Source organism: Diorhabda carinulata, chromosome 7 (assembly GCF_026250575.1).
Source record: "Diorhabda carinulata isolate Delta chromosome 7, icDioCari1.1, whole genome shotgun sequence".
In the NCBI taxonomy this organism is placed as follows: domain Eukaryota; kingdom Metazoa; phylum Arthropoda; class Insecta; order Coleoptera; family Chrysomelidae; genus Diorhabda; species Diorhabda carinulata.
In genome coordinates, this window is record NC_079466.1 from 8,657,633 (window position 1) to 8,677,905 (window position 20,273).

General features: G+C 30.6%; 1 protein-coding gene across 3 annotated transcripts in view; it reads right to left on the reverse strand.

Moving 5' to 3' along the window:
* The window catches only part of LOC130896648 (protein scalloped), a 191,404-nt gene extending 176,802 nt beyond the window's left edge, over positions 1–14,602 (reverse strand). Inside the window, exons 1-2 of one of the 3 annotated variants that reach the window (XM_057804868.1) lie at positions 14,485–14,553; positions 13,926–14,421 (exon numbers count right to left, since the gene is read on the reverse strand). In XM_057804868.1, coding sequence (XP_057660851.1) covers positions 13,926–13,935 — 10 coding nt within the window. In that variant the 5' untranslated portion in view covers positions 13,936–14,421; positions 14,485–14,553. Of the gene's footprint in view, positions 1–13,925; positions 14,422–14,484 lie in introns of all 3 variants that reach the window. The other 2 variants (XM_057804872.1, XM_057804869.1) reach the window with 2 other exon arrangements.
* Positions 14,603–20,273: the final 5,671 nt, after the last annotated feature.

Consider the following 20,273-nt stretch of genomic DNA (forward strand, 5'->3'; position numbering starts at 1 on the left):
TTCGCTCCTTTTAATTTATAAATGTTATGGTAGGTCAATTCTGTGATACTGTATTTGTGTGTTTCTATTGCAGTAAATTTTATAATTTCTATTTTACAAAATGTTGGATGATATGTATTTATATGTATACTTATAAGAAATTATTTGAAACTTTGACTGGGATGGAGTTATAGTTTTGAAAAATTCACTAGGCTAGAATATAGACTTAAAAGTATATGTAAATACAAAAAAAAAACAGCAAGAAGCACAGGCCAAACCATCAAAATAAAAACGAACTAACCAAACAATACAACTGAGGGACTTTCAGATATTACGACAGAGTTAATCCGATCATGATCTAAATGTTACCATACCCTACTTACCGTATCTTCTTTCCCATTCGTAGATTTTTTACTAATTTCATAATCATGACGGTAAAAAAATTTTGCGATAGTTTTATTCCAAACATTTTTCTAAATTCTTAAGAAGATATTGGGGGATAGAGTAGGTTAATCAATTGGTAGAATCGATAGGTTATTGCGCGCTACAATTAGCTTCAACAACTCTTTAATTTTATTACATCGTATTGTGCGGACAGCGGTGTTATCTCCGTGAATGCTCGGCAGTGTTTCTGTAGTGCTTAATCACACTCAGCATGGTTTATCCAAAATAACATTGTCAATGTTTTGCTCAAGCGTCTAACAGGTTCCCAGATTTTCTATTAATCGTACTTGATTCAAGTTTTTGATCAAAATGCTTGACTCTGCGATGTCTGTATTTCATTTTTCCCAATCGAAAAAATTAGCTGTGGAAAGTTCAAGTTTTATTTTTTTATAGCCAATAAATTAATCGCTTAGATAATGAAATGAATAACGGTTCGTTAAATATTTTGCGATACGTAGATGTTATCGTTTTTATTATATTTTTATTAGGGTCGCGATTTTTAAGTATCTTGTTCCAATGCTTTTAAGCATGAAATATATAAAAAAAGTCCATCTTGATATAAAATAATCGTAAACCCGTTTATTAATAATACATTAAAGGTTTACAACAACGTACAAAATAAATGAGTGAAGACGAGTTAGTTCACAGATCAAATATTCAAGTAATGTTAATTCTATGTTTTATGACTTTTTCTGATGTACCTACAAGGGTGGTTTACGGAAGATTAACTTTTCGGAGGTTGACAATACTTTTGCTATAGTAATTATATTGTACTCAAGCATAGGAAAAGAAGTAATACTATTATGCACTTTGCACTATTTTCTGTGAAAATAACATTGGAAAAAGTAAAAGGCAATTTTTCCAGGAAAGTAAATATGGAAAATTAACTTTTCGTCAAATTAACTTTGAGAAAGCAATTTTTGTCTAAATAAAATTTGGAATAGATATTTTCTGCAAAAATAATATTAGGAAAAGCCATTTCTTGACAAAATTAAATTTGTCGAAACCAATTTGCGTCCAAATTAAATCCAAAAGAGCCATTTCTTGACAAAATTTACTTTCGGAAGTCGGTTTTTGTCCAAATAGAATTGGGAACAGCTATTTTCTGTGAAAATTGAATTTCAAAAAAACCATCTATACCAATTAAATCATAAAAAGCTGTTTGTCATGAAATTAAATTCGGAAAAACCATTTTATGTGATTGAATCCACGAAATTAAATTTTAAAAAGCCGTTTTCTGTCCAGATAATATTTGGAAAACCCATTATTTGTGTGAATTAAATGTAATAAACCAGTATTATCAAAATAAATCTAGAAAAATCATTTATTGGCAATATTCATATTTGAGAGAACAATTTTGGAAATTGAAATAGTCATTTTCTGTAAAAATTACATTTGAAAAATCATTGTGGTATACCTTTTTTAGATAAACTTGAAATCGTCATTTTTTGTGACGTTTCTATACAACTTTTATGTAAAATTTGTCACTCTTGAAATCAAGGACTACCTTCGCAGTTATTAACAATGGTTACTTTTCGTTGGGACACTGTATATAATATATTCATGACTCCTTGCGTTTATCATAAACTTTATAAAATTACGAATTTAACGGTCGGCCGTAAAACTGCCGTGACGTAAAAATAAATTGTCTTTTGTGGTCGTCGAAGAGACAAAGCCTTACATTAATTCGTGTGATGAATATATGAGTCCGAAAACCAACGGGGAAACATACTGAACGCAAATACGAGTACGCTAAAACGTGATAAAATTTTTGTACATTAGAAATAAATTTTATAAAACAAGATGCCTTATTTAATAAATGAAGTTTCTTTCAATACTCCGTTTTGTGACATGTTTATTTATCTATATTTGTAACAAATTTAATAATGGTTTAAATATAGTAAAAATCTCAGTACATTTAGTATAGATTTCAAAAAAATAATTTAGAGATATTGCACGAGCTCCCCTGTGCCTTCTTTCTCGGTACCGATCGTTCTACGAGGATGTATTGATATGTAGTTAGCCTAGACCAGTTCCATGCATAAACAAAAGATTGCGTTATCAAATACCTGTATTTAAAAGGGTAGAAGCATCACGTTCGATCTGTGCTCGATTTGAAAACGATGTAGACTTAAGCCGAATTGTTACTATGGATGAGACTTGGGTACATTTCTACGATCCAGAAACAAAGCAACAATCGATGGAATGGTGACACTCTGGTTCTCCAAGACCTAAGAATTTTCGTGTCCAAAAATCTGTTGGAAAATTTCTTGCTTCAGTTTTTTGGGATTGCCATGGAGTAATCATGATTGATTTTTTGGATAAGGGTAGAACAATCACTGGAGATTACTATTCGACATTACTGACTACTCTACGGAAAAAATTAAAGAGAAAAGACGCGGAAAGCTATCCAAAGGTGTTTTGTTTTTGCAGGACAACGCCTCTGCACACGAATCTCATGTTGCCATGCAAAAAATTCGTGATTTAGGGTTTGATTTAAAAGAACACTCCACTTATTCACCAGATTTGGCTCCGTTCGACTATCATCTCTTTCCTCATCTGAAAAGAAAATATTTAAGGGGTCGTAAAATTTCTTCCAACGAGGAGGTAATAAAATCTGTGGAGGTCTGGTTTGCAGAGCAAGAAGAAACATTTTTTTGAAAGGTCTAGACGTTGCAGGTTCGCTGTAATAAATGTATCCAATTAAGAGGAGAATATGTTTTGTAATAAAATATTTTGACATTGAAATTTTGTTTGGTTCTATAGTAGGCTAAAATTTTTTCAATATATCCTCGTACATCAAATTGGTACCCCTAAAATATATACTAGATAGTCATGGGAGACATACCGTTCATCAGGCAAACTGGGTATCATAAATCATATTTTTTTATGCAGTCATCACATTTATACAACAAACTGTTCACTGCTCTCATTTGTTGTGCAACACTATTTTCTACCCTCACAGTACAATATATGGGATATGGAAAAAATCCAACTCTCAGGTGACGGCTGTGATCCAATACTGGAAGTCTGTGAAAATATGGACACGAATATTAACAAAGGCATGTTCAGTTAAGCGACCTACCAAGAGACTATTCCAGACGAAATCAAGAAAGGCGCGAGACTCTACAAGCATTCCAATTTTAAAGAACCAGTTTTTAAGCAACCACAGACTTGAAGGCTCCAATGGACTATACTGTTTTAGATTATCTAAAGCCACGGTTATATGGGAAACATATTCACTTAGTTATTTCAGTACGAGATAATGTGAAGTTTAATGATAAAAGTTGTACCAGGTGTTGTTATTGGACGTACTCAGGATAGTTAATCGTAACAATATTTATCAACATGTAGTGTACAAGTACGCGATTACCGTTAGTATGAAAAATCTTGACAAGTGGTTTTGTACAGCAAATAAATCGAGCCCTATTTGAATTACGTTTGTGCAACATTTTCAGACATGAATCGATGTGTAGGGATAATGCTGGAACTATCTGATGAACCGTTGTCAAGTATACAAAGCAGGCAATACTCGTACTCTTAACTAAACTTAGTCGAGGGAGAGATCAAGCAATCGAGAATAGGGAATTTATGATGAGTTTTTTTATGATTTTGCTGATAAACAAGCAATACTGGTCCATAAAGATATACTAGCATCAGAGCAAGAGTTACTCCAATGATAGAAAAATTACAGAAACAACAGATTGTCGCCATTAAACGGAATATTGTATTTATTATTGCGTTGGATGGAAGTGTCGACGTTAATGATATTATCCGGTTAGCAACCTGTGTTCTGTTTGTCGATAACCATGTAGTATGAAGAACTAATCTGTCTGCTACCATTCGACAGAAATACATGAGGAGAAGATATACTATTAAGCGATTTTTTGCGTAACTACAGATGGGGCACCCGCTGTGTTGGCACACATAAGAGATTTGTATCTCTTACTGCACGCATTAGTATACCACTTTTGAATTGTCATCACATTGTTCATCAAGAAAGTTTATGCGCGAATATCTAGAGCGGAAACTTAAAATCCGTGATGACTATTGTAAAAGTTGTGAACTACATTGGTGGTGGTTTTCCATTAACTCACAGATAAGTCAAGTCACTTTTAGAAAAATGAAAAATGCATATTCAGATATTCCATTATATAGCAATATAAACAGGAATAAAGGAAGAAATTTGGTCATTTTAGTAGCAAAAAATCAAGCTCTCAAGTCTTTCCTGAATTAGACAATAAAGAGCAAATTTGTGAGTTGAGATGAATAACTATTATTTCAAATTAAATCAACATACTCACTCAACCATAAAAATTGTGATAACGCTGCATTTATTCGGTAAATATTAAACTACATGACTTCACTGAGAGAGGTTAAGATTTTGATAAACATGATCACATTTTCTTCTTCTTGATATAACCAAACTAAATGGATTTTACTAGCTTCTTTTTAATCATTCTGTTTTTGCATAGATAGATTTTGAGTTTCAGGATAATGAATTGAGGAACTTCAAGTTATGGAAGACAACATTTGTGGAACTAAGATGAGTATTAAGAGGTGATCATCTGGATAAATTAAAGGAAATACTGAATTGTGGTGCTAATTTCTTAGATGTATTTGCCTGAAAAAAAATGGATTTTGCAATGCAAAAGCGTGTGTTATATTAAAAGTAAATAGACATAAATCAAAAATAGAAAAGGTATAGCGAGAAAGGCAAGGACAAGGATTACGAAACAAAATTTTGCGTTATATACAAACATCTATATATCGTTTATTAGTAAAGTCTTTAGTGTTTCCATTTTAATTGAAATTTTCAAAAATGTTGTTGATAATTTTTTTTATTAATTACCTTCCTTATTACTTTTCATAATTTTATATTTTATTTATTCGTATAAAAATTATACAGTTTTTTATTGTGGAACTTCAGCTTTGTTCAAAATTGCACATGAACACATTTTTGTTAAAAGGTTACCAGCCCCTGATCTAAATAATTCCTGAAATATCATTTTAATAGGACCCAAATAATACAGTATTTGGATGTGAAATTTAGTGATACATAGATTGGACAATGAGGTTCAATGTAATGACTAGCTCCATTACCGGATCTTACACGTTTGGATTCATTTCTGTAAATATTTATTGTAATAACAGGTTTACGCCACAGTGACGTTTTAAAAACAACGTACTCATGGCTAGGTTTGCAGACACATTTGAAAAATTACTACAAGAGTTTAAAAATATTTCAGTAACCAGAAGTAAATGGAGTTTATTTCGTGTAAATATTGAGTAGATTCTTCAATTTAGAATAAATATGAAGAATGAAGAAGAAAAAATATTATTCAAGTAAGGTTAGGATAATGGACATTTCGAAAATACAATTGAACAAATCACGAAGAATATAGACCAAATTAAGAAACATTACGAAGAAAAGACTGAAAATAAAGTAACAGTTCGGCCTCATTCTTCACAAACATACGTTATGGGGAAATGCTTGAATAGACATACTGAAATTACGCATACATGATCACTGAGTCATCGTTATATTACGAACAGTTTATGGTAGTACACTTAATGCTCAATTATTGAATTTACGATATCGCAGTGAGCTAAACCCGAGAATTGTCTATTTAAAATATCGCGAATTATATTTTAAATCGTAATTAGGATGAAACTATTATACGATATAATTATTCATCTAAATGTTATTGATTTTAGGTCTCTTCTGTTTTAAAATTAGTTGTTTTTAATAATTTTTTAAAAGAAAGATAAAAATTGTCATTTGGACTTATTATTATTTTTTCAAAATATAAACCAATCGAGACCTGTTGTACGAATTTTGTAACAAAAACCCCTCGATATGGTCGAAGTTTAAACGAAAAAACTCTCTAAACTTTTTTTGAATGATCAGTATTTCAAAATATCCTTCTTTCAGTTATATTCGGGGGTCCTCTTTTTAGCGTTGAACAGGTATAATATTGTTGATGCTAGTAATACTATTGCCCAAAGATGCCTCATTTCCATGATTTGCTACATGTTGATATTTTTTAATCAATTCGATGTTTTCGAGTCCGATAGATTTTAGATGGCCTTCACGGATGTCTTCTTGAAGTAAAACATCGGCCATATTTGAATTAACATTACCAGTTTTTTACTGAGCAGTATGATGGAGCTTCATTACTATATAATGTATGTACGGTTGTCATTAAAAGTTTTCCATTGTTTAGTAGCGATTGCACTTTTCAACTAACTACAAAAAACTCTCAACGACCAAATGTTGTGTTCCACAACGTAAAGTTTTCCCAGGAAATGTCAATAATTATCAGAAACATTCAGTGTTGTCAAGGCTTAAAGTCGAAATAATAAACCCTCGTATTTGGCCATAAAATATTACAACGATTTCATTATTCAAATTGTATTTCATTATTTAAACATGAATTTAAGACAGGTAACGTCGCTAATAACTTGATTATGCGAATTATGTTTCAAATCTTCGCCGTTTGTAAGATTTTAATTTTATTTCAATTTATCAAAGAAAAGCGTAAGCAGAATATTTTCGATGAAACGGCTAAATAAAAATTATTAATTCGAATGAAGGAAAATCTTACTAAAATTCATTTCTCGTCAAACTGGAAGAAATTGTAAATTAATATACTATGAATAATATCGAGTTGTACAAAAACCAATGGAAAACAAAATGTTAATTCAAACCAAGATAATCCGTTTAAATTTAACAATTTATGCACATAATTTAACATAACACTAGATGCAACATTATTCTGTGCTAGTCGGTCATGTGAACTAATATTCATAACCTATCTAAAATATTTCTCAATACGTTATTTGGAAAACTGATATATTTTTAAGATTTGTTCTATATTTGGTGATAAACTGTATTATGGAGGTGGCTTAATATATTGCAACCTTCGGATCTACTGTGACCCTACTAAAGCCTAGATTGCAATCTTCTTATAAAGTCTATCAGCCTAGAAACTGAATATTTTACGTAGGTCCTTGCCAGTGGCTTCCCCGTGCCTAGTAGCCAGACAAAGATAAACTAGTACCAAAATGATACTTTTTAGTTTATATGATCAAATAACATAATACCTTTGTGGAGTTTGTGGATACTCTTACTACTACGCTTAATGATAAAATTGTCCTGCTACCTTTTGCCTATCCAAATTCAGTTGCTTTTCATCATTAAATCGATCTCATAAGTTGGAGTATTATTTGCCATTGGTTGTTTTTCTCTTGGTAATTAATGTTGATTATATCGAATGCATTCCAAAAAACTATTGCGCTGACTCTATAAAAGACAAACCCACTTAACCTTCTTTGTCGCCGAGTCACCCCGAGAAACTCATTGTTTTAACTGATGACTGGTGTGTTGTGGTAAATTCACATTTTGTTGGCAGTTCTAAAACGGCGCAAAAACTTGTCCATATTACAATTAAATATCCAACACTTTTACGAAGTTTGTGGTCGAATGTGAGCTAAGGCAACACCCAACTTTCGAAATACTTGTTATTTTTATGTTGTCAACTCCCGATGCCTCATTTAGTAATAGGCTATTTGAATATTTTCAAACTATATTGAAAATATCTAGAGCCGTGATTCTCAACCCCACAGGGGGGCAATTTTATTGTATATGAACTAGACACGAGTTTAACCCTTTTTCTTTGGGCCATTTTCTTCACAGTCACTTTAGTATTCAGTCGTATATTTCGTATTAAGTTGGGACGAAGATTCTGCTTTTGGTATAAGTGAGTTATATTTTGTTATTGTTTACTTATTCTTTTATTGATTCTAAAATTATAAAAAATCAATGTTAAATACTACTCCGATTTATTTCTTTGAATTACAGTTTTGTGTTAATGAATGCAATTTTTTATTTAGATTTAAGATATTGAATACCCAAATTCAATCAAATGTACAAAAAAAACTATTGTTACCGTTTCCATCTTCATATTAAGCTGAATATGGATTTAGTGCTTCAAATGATTTACTGATGAAAAAAGAAATAACAGAATGGGGAGACTTGAGACTGAAGCTAACCAAATTGGATCGTAACATAAAATCTCTGTGCATGAACCATCAAGCGCAAAGATCTCACTAAATTTCAAAATTTGATTTATTATAGAAAAAATTTTTATTAAAATTATATTTTGAAAATTTACTTACTGTGTTTCATTAACAATTTCCTAGTGATTTATTTCATTTCCTTTCATTTAAGTTTCTCAATTGAACGATACAATTTTTCATCATTAAAAAATGTATATGTTACATAGGGGGGTTTGGACCTGGCATGGCACAAAGCAGGTTGGGAAGCACTGTTCTAGAGGAACTCAAAAATATCGATTTAAATTCATAAAAAAATATAATGGTATTCGAAATTTAATTTGAAAATATTAGTACATTCTCTTCATTACTTTGCTTGCTATGTTGTTTGTTTATGAATAATTCCGCAATATCATACACAATTTTAATTTGATATGCTCAAAATATATCAAATGTTTATAATTAATTTTATTTTGGAGCGGTCACGATTGTCTACATGCAAGCGTTCAGATGCTTTGGCGAACAAGTTTGAGTCGAATATGAAAGTTGAACATCTCTATAATATAGTTAGCACAAGAATTGGAAGTGATTTTATTATAAAAAAAAATTTAATCGATTCAATCTTTAATATTTTTAGTGAATTAAATAACATTTTAATCTTGAACGAAGGTTACATCCAGCAGTTTGCTCTACTAACAGTTATGTCAAAGGTTTGTGTACAAGTTATATAACGACACATTATATCTAATCATACCCGACAACCTTTTTGTCTGACCATGAAAAGTTCATTATAAAATTAAAGATTTTACAAAAATATATAAAGATTTTTTATAGCCTATAATCAAAAATTTGGGATCTTTTTAAAGAAATGGTGAGTAGCCTGTTTTTAATATATGTGTCTATTAAAACAAGATTAAATTCACAATCTCATTCACCTTACATTAGCTACCGTCAATTCGTCAATAAGATTATAGTCTTTCATAGAATTTTACGCAATAAATTTAATGTACTAAAATCATTTCAAAAATATATTCGGACCTAATAATTTATCCCTTCTTTGATACTCAACTGCTGCTACTTTGCATAGGTTCAAAGAACTTCTGTTTATCATACTGTATATAATTATATAAGTATCAAATATATAAACCGGTGTAGCAAATTACTTTAATTAAAGTGGTAGCATGAACTGCCAATACATAACTTAAATTTAGTAGCTCCTAAATAGTAATACACTCTGTCTGGCGAAGTTTCTGGAAAGTCGCAACAACCATGAAGACAAGTTTATTTTAATCTGTCTAAAATTAATTCGATTGCAGACACGATATTCGTTTGTTTTTCTCGGTTGTTGTCGTTCAGGAGGTAGAATCCGTGCCCGTTCATAATACAAACGTTTATTTTCACGTGGTTTAAAATTAGCTTTATTTAATTATACCCGATTTATCAACTACAATTAAATTAAAATTAAAGAAAACTGATTATCAGTATGATGGAAACAAAGTAACCTTCGTTATTGGCTAATTGTACTTAAATCGAAAAAGAGCAAAATTTATTAAATTCAATTATACTTGAATAACTAAAATAATAGCGACAAATAATAAAAGACTAGATCTACACTCGTGAGAAAAAAAATCGATTCAGGCGACATCCCTGCAATCGCAAGACACTGGTAAAACACGAAATTATATTTTTCTTAGTAAAATCTTAAAGCTAATGATTTTAGCTTCAAAATGATATATAATATAGTAATGTTTCTTACTCTCACATTCCAATAATTTGTTCTAATCGATAACCAGTATTTTTATGCTTGTTTACAATAATGTCAAATAAGGTTAACTGACCTAAAATATCCACCACTATCAGTTAGCCGTCAAACGTCAACCGATACACATCTCCGTTAAGAATAAACAAGAATTCTACCTGAAAATGGACACAAGTGATAAACCTGCTCAAGCGGTCACCCTATTACGATAAGGCCAAAGTCAGCGAAAAGTGGCGAGTTTACTACCTTTACCATGAGACTTAACTTTCATCGAAAACGTGGTTCCGGAAGAAAAAGGTACACATCCGAGAGAGATGACCGATTCATTATCAGCACATCGCTGAGAAATTGGGCCCTCACTCGTTGTCTAACAAGAGCTCAGAGAAACAATAGGAGTGGCTGGACATGTAAAAAAGACTTAAGGAAGTTAACTTTGATCCAAAAAGGCCAGCGTCTACGATGTGCCAGGCGGTGAAGTGGAAGAAATTTTACGAGATCACGTCTTTCCATACGCCAATTTCATTGGCAAAAACTTCATCTTAATACAATACAATCTCCGTCCACATAATGCATTTTCCGTATGGCAGTATTTTCAGCATGTTGAATTTGCCGCTAAGAATTGGCCAGAGCTAGCCTGGATTTATCCTATCGAGTACTTATGGAATGAATTTAAGAGAAAAATTCGGGTTAGAAATCCTGCACCAGCAACGAAATCGGACATCAAAACGGTGCTTACATAACAAGGGAATAGCATGAAAAAGATCGAGTAAAGAATTTTATTCTATCCATGAAAAAGTGATTGGAAGCTGTTAATGCGGCCAAGGGACGGAACATTGAATTTTGAAAAATTAATTTCAAATAAATTATTATTTTGACGAATTTAAAGTTCTAGGTTTACACTGTTAGGTATGTATATCCCTTTTTAATTGTTTAAAATTACTTTTCGTTTAATATTATTTTCTTTGCAAAAAAAATAACTCAACATAGACCACTCATTATAAAACTAAGACTAATGGCTAAAATCAGAAAAAGAATCAAAGTCACAGATTTTTTGCTAGTTACTTGTGACCGTGGGCGTGCGACTTGAGTAATTTTTTTCTCACAATTGTATAAAATAGGGCATAAATATGATAAACGCAGCATCCACTACTATCCATTCAAAAATTATAAGAGTCAGTACAACGTTAAAGCAATTTGAGCTTCCTAGTAGGACATTAAAGTGATGGAAAAACGCAACTAGAGCAACTGGAGCGCCAGCATTACGAGGTTCTACTATCGGTCACTTCACCAAGAAGTCAAGACTCATCCTTGAAAAACAGAAAGCTTCAAAGAAAAAATGTATTGTATCAGTGTAAATACAAACCTGACTGAGTATGTAACCTAGCCGATTATTCTACAGAGATTTTGATCAAAAGCAAATTGCTATTCCAATTTTCTTAAATATCACTGTCTCAAATATACATTTGCCATGTTTATAAATCATCTGTTGTTATCTTTATACTCTCATTTGAGAATCAAGTATCATCTAAGAAGTTTAAATGTCACAAACTGAGAGCAAAACAAGCCGAAGTGTAACAAAACAGATAAAAAGAATCCAAGAAAATTAAGATAAATGATGAATCCAGAATTATATGAAATACGATAGTTGCTACTTAAGTTTTGAGAAATGGCAACACTGATGTGAATACTCAAATCTGACATTGCCATCGTAATATTTTATATTTATAATGGTTAACGTACTCAGAATGTTTTGTCATACGAGTGCTATTTAAGTTGTTTACAGATACTTGAAATATTCATCTTGGACAAACAATGTTAATAAATCGCGCGATGATTTTCTATGACTTTCGACGTAGATTAAATACGTATGAATCCAAAACTAAGCAACGACTATATGAATCTTTCAAGACGAGCCATATCCAATAAATCTTATATATATATATATATATATATATATATATATATATATATATATATATATATATATATATATATATATATATATATATATATATATATATATATATATATATATATATATATATATATATATATATATATATATATATATATATATATATATATATATATATATATATATATATATATATATATATATATATATATATATATCACCACCTTTCCATTAGCGCAATGAAGAACAGTCAATTCTGAAAGGTACACTAGCATTTGTTTGCCAGAAGTGTCCGAAAAAATCAGGTGGACCAATGACAGAAAACGAATCATTCTCAACCACGACAATACGAACTGTCACACATCAGTTCAAACAAAATCGTGTTCGAACAGACAAAACATTGAATTTATGGGTCATTTGCCGTACAGTCCTTGTTTGACACCCAATGATTTCTTCTTTTTATTGCATATCAAAATAAATGTTTTTCTACTCCTGAAGAAGCGGCAGATGCGTTCAAATCATATATTCTGGAGGTACCGCAATCGGAATGGAAAAAATGCTTCGACAATTGTTTTAAACGCATGCAAAAATGTATTGCGCTTAGTGGAGAATATTATGAAAAACAATAAAGTCATATCCAATTATAAATATTTGTTTTTATTTGTCTATGTCAAAACTTCAGTAGCAACCCTAGAATATATAAATTTATATATAATATATAAGATACAGTTATCGCATCTACCCATTAAACATGATTGAAACAAAAGATATTTTCAAAGTATATTCACTATTCTTAAAGTAGGCATAAAAAGTTATGTGTTGATTTGTATCATTATTTGAAACAAAAAATAATTTTTCATTTACTTTATGTCAACTGCATTTGAAGTAGGTGTACTTCTCTTTTATATCACAATTTAAAACATTGAAAGCTGATTTATATATAGAAAATGATTTAGCAAACACATCCATTATCTAATATCTAAATATAACTTAAGATTATTGTAATCAAAAACATTCTTCAACTATTAGATATTAAGTATTGTATCAATTATTGCTTATATTTTAATAGATTTAGTACTTCCTCTAGATAAATTCGAATATGTACCTGTTTCCCTCCAGAATTGCTAATAACCTTTATGAATCATAATCAACTACCAATTCAATATAAACAGATATAATTTATCAGCAATGTGCCACTAGAGAGAGACTGAAAACAACTGAGTCCTGAAGTAGATGCTTCCAGTTTATCAAAAATGCATTAAGTTTATATAATAGGATGTTTGCATTTATAAACATTTAGATATATAAATAAGACATGGCATCTACCGATTACACTCAAAAAATAAATTAAAGCTTGTTAATTATTATTTTTTCTCAATTCAAATATTTTACATGCACCATTTATTTAACAAAAGCAGAAAAAACCTTGAAAGGTAGAAAACTAAAGTTTTAGAATTATTTTGATCAAGCTTGATTACAATTAAGCGTATAATTTAAACTAACGTTAATAATTTTGGTGACTAAAAAATTATTCAAATCAAATATACCCTTTATAACTTAATAACTTCATCAATTTATTATTCAAAAATTATTCCTAATATTGAACAATTATGATTTTCTACATAATTTTATTTCCAAAAATAGCCAACTTCACTTGATATGCCTGAACCAATTATGGATTTTATCTTACTAGAAAAGGCAATGGGGCAGTTAATTGTTTAAAAATTTCACTATTCATAAGTTAAAATGAATATATTTTGAGATAGATACCTAAATACATGCCGTCATATGAATATGTTGTGGGAAAAAACCCAAAATTAAGAAAACTTGGATAATCCAAATGTTTTTTCCGTCGGTAGATGCACTAACCACCAAAATATCACTCAAAAACCTTCTAAGAGTCCTTACACAATCACAACACGTTCAATTACAGCTGTAAAAATTAGTAATTAAAACTAAAACACTGCTAATATTCGACAACACTAAAACAACTGATTGTTGTAAACAAAGTAATCGCGCCGCACGTATTCTGATCACTACTATCAATTGAAAGTATACACTTTGGAGAGTTTTTTATCACTAATAACCGCACATAATATTAATTTCTTATTGATAATGATTGATAATCTTTTGCGATTTTTCCCAAACTAAATTCGAAATTCAAACGACATCGCTCGTTCCCGGTCGTCTGCACTTCGTAAGAGCAAGCATGACAAGTATGTAAAGTATTGTTGGAATTGTAGACACATTGCTGACATTCTAACGGCTATTTAGGCCAAAACAAAGCTAAAACTGTATGAAAAACAATCATAAATTGTAATGTACTTACCAAAATTGAAAATAAGAGCCTCTTCGCTAACTTTATTGGATAATTAGGATAGATTTTGATCCGTTATTACGAGGAGTTTGTCTGTTTGTGGTATGCTAGGAATGGTACAAAGAATCTGGATAACGCAAAGACTCTCGCGCACTTGCACTGCGCATAGTAAGCCTTCTAAAGCCAGTTTTCTTCATAATCCCCCCGATTGCCTGTCAAGTGTAATAAAAATAACTTTTGTGACGTGAACACCATCTATTGATGATAATCCTAAGTTGAATCGTCTCACTATAGATTCCTTCTTCTTGAATTGTTACGTACTCTATCATATATTATTATAAGCTTGAAAAATAACATTGTGAACAAATAGTCTAAATTTGTATAAAGAAATCTTCATACAATGGTATTATAGAAGTTTATAAAACATACTTACAATATTGCTGAATATGATTTGTAAATGATACATTATATCTTTTATCTATGATATAGATTGTCTTTTAAACGACTACGTCTTCTAATTGTAGTTTCAACACAAAATGATTCTATGTTTTGTAATAAAAAAAGAGAATCTTTTAGATTTACAGGTTGTAAAATAACTATTTTAAATTATATTTGGACATAATACATTAAATCTCAATGTATTAAATACAAAACTTAGCTCAAAATGACGTGAGGTAAAAAGTAAAAAATAAAATCAAAACGAGAATCTGAATGAAAAAAGTGGATTACGAAGTTGATGAAAACGATGCTTTGAAGAAATTAACAATACTGTAGTGTTGGCACTCATATTACTACCATAACTCTTATAAAGAGGCATCACAAAAATCATACCAAATTTATGATATTCTTAAGAAAATTACGTTCATTTACCTATATATAACATTCTCCTATTTTTTTGTTTTAGTTTTATAAAATTACTCTACATATTACCTACATTTATTGGTTTAAAAGCAGCATTCGAAAATAAACAGAAAAATGATATGGGATAGTATGAGTACTAATAGTGTTAACAGAAACAATATATAAAAACATGAGAGAGAAGAGAGAAAAGATATAAAAATGAAGGTATACAACTTGATAACAATCCCACCTCAATATATGAAAATGAAACTGTACAATGACATAGAGAAAATAGTAGTTGAGATAAAAAAAAACTAATAAAAATAGCTGGAAAAACGAAGAAGTTAATAAAAAAAATTACCATTAAGAAACAGAATAGTTGGAAGATCTTTAAACTGGTAGGGACACTTAAAACAAGAACACCACAAAGCCAAATAAGAAAAGCAAAAGGACATAAAAAATAAAGAAAGGAAAAAACAATACCAAAAATGAATGAAGTAGTAAAGGATCGAAAAGAATAGAAGAAATGATTAAAAGGAGAGAGAAAACTAAAACACCAATACTCTGATGTTCGTAAGGGCATAAAAAGCTCTAAGGAAGAATGAGAAGAAGAATCTATACCTCTGTATAAATTTTGGACGCTCTTTTAGGAAACTTCATTTATATATCCATTTATCAATGAGCCTCAACCCTTCACAATATAGAGATATTTTTTTCTATATTTTCATCAACTTTTGACTCTCATCAGCCTAACTAACATTTTTGTTTTAGCTTAATTTTTTTACTTCTTAGTGAACATTTAACTAAAGGAATTTTATTATTAATATATTTTCTAATTCATTATGAGTCTTATTACAATAGTAGGAATTCCTAATTTATATAACAGCATGTCTGATATTGAAAGCTAGAGAAATGCAGTTATAAAAAATAAGATGCCCTTCAATAATTGGAAAATATTGGGCTTACTTTATCCCGGTTCAAATTGAAACTGACTTATTTTACGTACTTACATAATTATTACCTTGATGTTTTCTCAAAATGTTTTATAACAGAACATTTTTTGTTGAAAACCATTGAAACTAAGTTTCAGATACTTCTAAATGAAGATCATAGCAAAACTCTCTTTAACTAGTGAAAGTTTTCCACCCAGGAAAGTACTGGTAATCATTGGAATTGATTCATCAGATTTTTATAGTTATGACTACTAATTTTTTCATTGCCATTCGAATGGGAGGAATGGCTGGTGGCAGGGAAATAAGTCCCTTTCTAAATCTTCAAAACTGGTTTTATAGAACAGCACTTTCATACTATTTTTCCGCAGTTGAAGCTATACAGTTGTTGACATATAAAAGTGTTCTTCATTAGTCTTCAGTTCCCTTGAAAAGTATGGTGAATCTCTAGTTTATGTAAAAGATAACAATCCAGGAAATCGTATACATTCATTCTTTGTGTGATAAATGGGTTCTTACAGTTAGCTTATGGGTGGTAGAAAGAAGAAGTATTTCTTATAGGACAAATGTTGGAAAAGTTTCCAGCTGTCGACTTATATGTGTATGATTAACCAAGAGATGTGTCGGTGTGGTTAGGAATTTGGCCACTGCAGTTATTTAATAATACAGTTCAGACCTTCCGAAAATAAAAGCTTTGTAAATAATCAAGTTAGGAAATAAGTGGAGTTTTTGTAGCTCTTTTTTAACGTTAATTTCATCAATAGGATGAAATAATTTTAAATATAAGAAACATACCAGTTTTATACAATTTTAGGTGTACGTTTACATATAATACTACTACGCCATCTGTGAGTGGAATGTACATACGGTTTTCAGTCAGTCATTTCATTAATTATCAATAAAAGTTCTGTTTTGAAGATTTCTCATATGATCCACGTATTGTCATAAGAATGAAACAAGTCTGGAATATTTCAAGTCAATTAATTGGAAGTTTGTTAAATATCAATTGTAAAAATTTCATCAAGATCGATAAATAAAGAAAGTGTTTTAATATTAATGCAAATAACAAAGTGATCTAAGAAAAAGAAGTAGAGGAAGAAGAAATCAGAAGACCAGCTAATCATATTAATCTTGGAATCTTATATTAATCAATCTGAATTTATTTTAAAACTGATTTAGACATAAAATTTTATGAAAATAAAGGAGGCTTCAGAAGTGGACAAAGGTTAAGTGTAAACTACAATTTATACATATCTAGCAGTATCATTTCAATATGAGACTGTCTAATCCAATCAACAATTATTAACTAAGTATATTAAGGACCGGTTTCTTCACATTTTAAGAAACTTCCTACTATTATAAACTGAGTAACCAAAAAATTTGGTTTCTTCACCTTCTAATAGATGAAGCCGATTAATTCGAGTTTAAATTAAATACAATTCTAATTATCTTTATTGAAGTGAATAATGCTTTTCTATTACCGAGGTATATCTACAAATACAACCAGTTTGATTTTATAAAAAATATTTATTGTACAAAAATCTACAACTGTTAAACTAATTTTCCACATTTTCGAAATTAAGTGGGCACTTGTCATAGCGTGGCACAAGTTTTTGTATCCCTTCTTCATAGTAAGTTGCCGCATGGGTTTTCAAGCATGTAGTAATTTGTGATGTAAGAAGAGATCAAAGTAGGAACGAGGTCTGGGTTGTAAGGTGGATGATCAAACACGTCTCGGCCAAATTTCTATACGAGTTTTTTTATCGTGTTCGCAATGTAAAGTTAGGTAGAAAAATAAACAGCATCTTTATGACAATAGTTTGGATGCTTATTTTATATTGCGCGAGTTAAATTTCAAAAATAAAAATATACTTTCTTACAAAGATTTTATTATTTATTATTTATTTTATTTGTGTAACAAATAAAAAAGAAACACGAATGCTGAATAAAATAGAAGAAGTTAATTTCGATTATTTCTAGTAAGGTAGGATTGTCAGAGGCGATTTTAAGACAAGAATGAATAGTATGCAAATAATTAAAAATTTCTTGTAATTTGGTGTATTTGATTTGAAATTTCTTGATTACTAATAAATTTAAAGTATGTATTTCTTTTAGAGCTTTTTCAGTGTAGGTTTGAATTTTACGTAAATTTGATTGCATAAACCCACTTTGTAGCCATTATCAAGAGATGGGTGGGAGTAGGGTGGTTAGGTTACAAATGATACGATTCCGTGGTTTCAATCTGCCTACTTAAAATTTCACCAAGGAAGTGAAAGCTGAAACAAAAATTTTAAAGTGATTAAATTATAAATAAAAGATAATGTACTTACCATCGAGTGCGCCGTGAACACTAACACTATCAGTTAGCTCAAGTCCAGCAATTAATTTTATTTGGATTTTTATCAAATTTCTCTTTTTTACGTTTTTTTTTCCTTATGTGACCTTTACTTAAATTATTCAGATAAAACAAGTAAATAATGTAAAAAAACCTACACAACATTGTTGGTAAGGGCAACTGCTGGTCCACTGGGAAAGTGCTTGTACCTGTAACACTTTGCTGATACGTTGATGGACCTGAAGCAAACAGCCTGTAAGGCTGCTTGTGACTAATGAGGCCCGAAATCGCAAATGCTGTACCAATAAATGCTTACTTTCAGTTGCCAGATCATATCTATAAAATAAGTAAAAAAGTCGTAACATTCTCGGAGCAAGAAACTATAGCGCATTTTTTACCGTTAGCAACCAGTAAAAATTAACAAAAATCTTAATTTATAGAAGGAAGTTTCCATGAAAAATAAAACACGGAAGATGGGAAAAAAAAATTCTATGAGAGAAAAAAATTTGCTTGGAAAAAATTACATTTTTGTCAATTAATTTTTTCCTAATAATGCCCAAAATTTTTATCGTTTCTGCACATCTACAGCTATACAGGAATTAAATGCAAACAACCCGATCTCACTAATAGTCGGGGAGCTGGCTACATTAAACTGTACCGATAAAGTACACGACGTTTGAGTTCGTAAACCCCTAGAAAATAGTTGTGACGTTACCAAATGGCTGTTCTGCCTGTTCGGACAGGAAGCATATGAAAATGCCAGCCGAGTTTCCACGTCGAACAAATATGCCTAAAAATCCGATGGGGTACCCGCGTGAAAATTTTTTTATAGGTTTTTATAGAATTCAAGTAAGAGCGGTAAAGCAGTGGCAGAAATGTAGCCGTTCAGAAAACCTCCGGCAGAAGTGATAAAGACTGTCGGAAAACTCATGTGAAAAAACCGATGGGGTACACGTGCCAAAAGTTTTTACTTGCTTTTAGGGATCTCAACCAAGGTTTATATGATAATGGTAGAAATTTAGCCAGCCGGAAAACCTTCGAAAAAATTCAAAAAATGTCGACGTACATGTAAAATTATATACATTCGCATTTGTTGCATTCAAAACCTGTTTGTTATGATGCCATTCCAAATATCTTTTTGTTCTACCCCAAATCGAGCGCTCTGTTATAAATGATAATGTTCCAGCGTATCAAGGTGATTTTTTTTTCAATTTGGGGTAGAGAGTCGGGAAGATTAGTCGAGTCGAGATTAGTCCGAAAAATTTTTACAAATTCTAATGCTACTTTTGAAGCACGTTTTATCTGTAAGAGGCGCAGAATCAAAAGTGTGGTAGCTTGATTTTGTTAATTAAGATGCCATTTATAATTTCCATCGGGAGCAAATTAATAATCCATCGAGACCTCTAATATTAAAATCTTTAGAAAGAAAAGGGCATACGACTAATCACTTACGTGGTTGTTTCTTTTTTAAGTTGCACACCACAGCTCTAGAAATGAAATATTAATTTTTCATAACATTTTATCTAGCCCATCATGTCCTATAGATTTATGACTACTAAAAAATATATTGTTCCGTTGGTATTATATAAATTGTAGGTTAATCAACTGTTTCCTCTTAGCACTAGATGTTCAATGTTTTACCAACGAGAGTATATCACATTTTTTCATGGAATTGC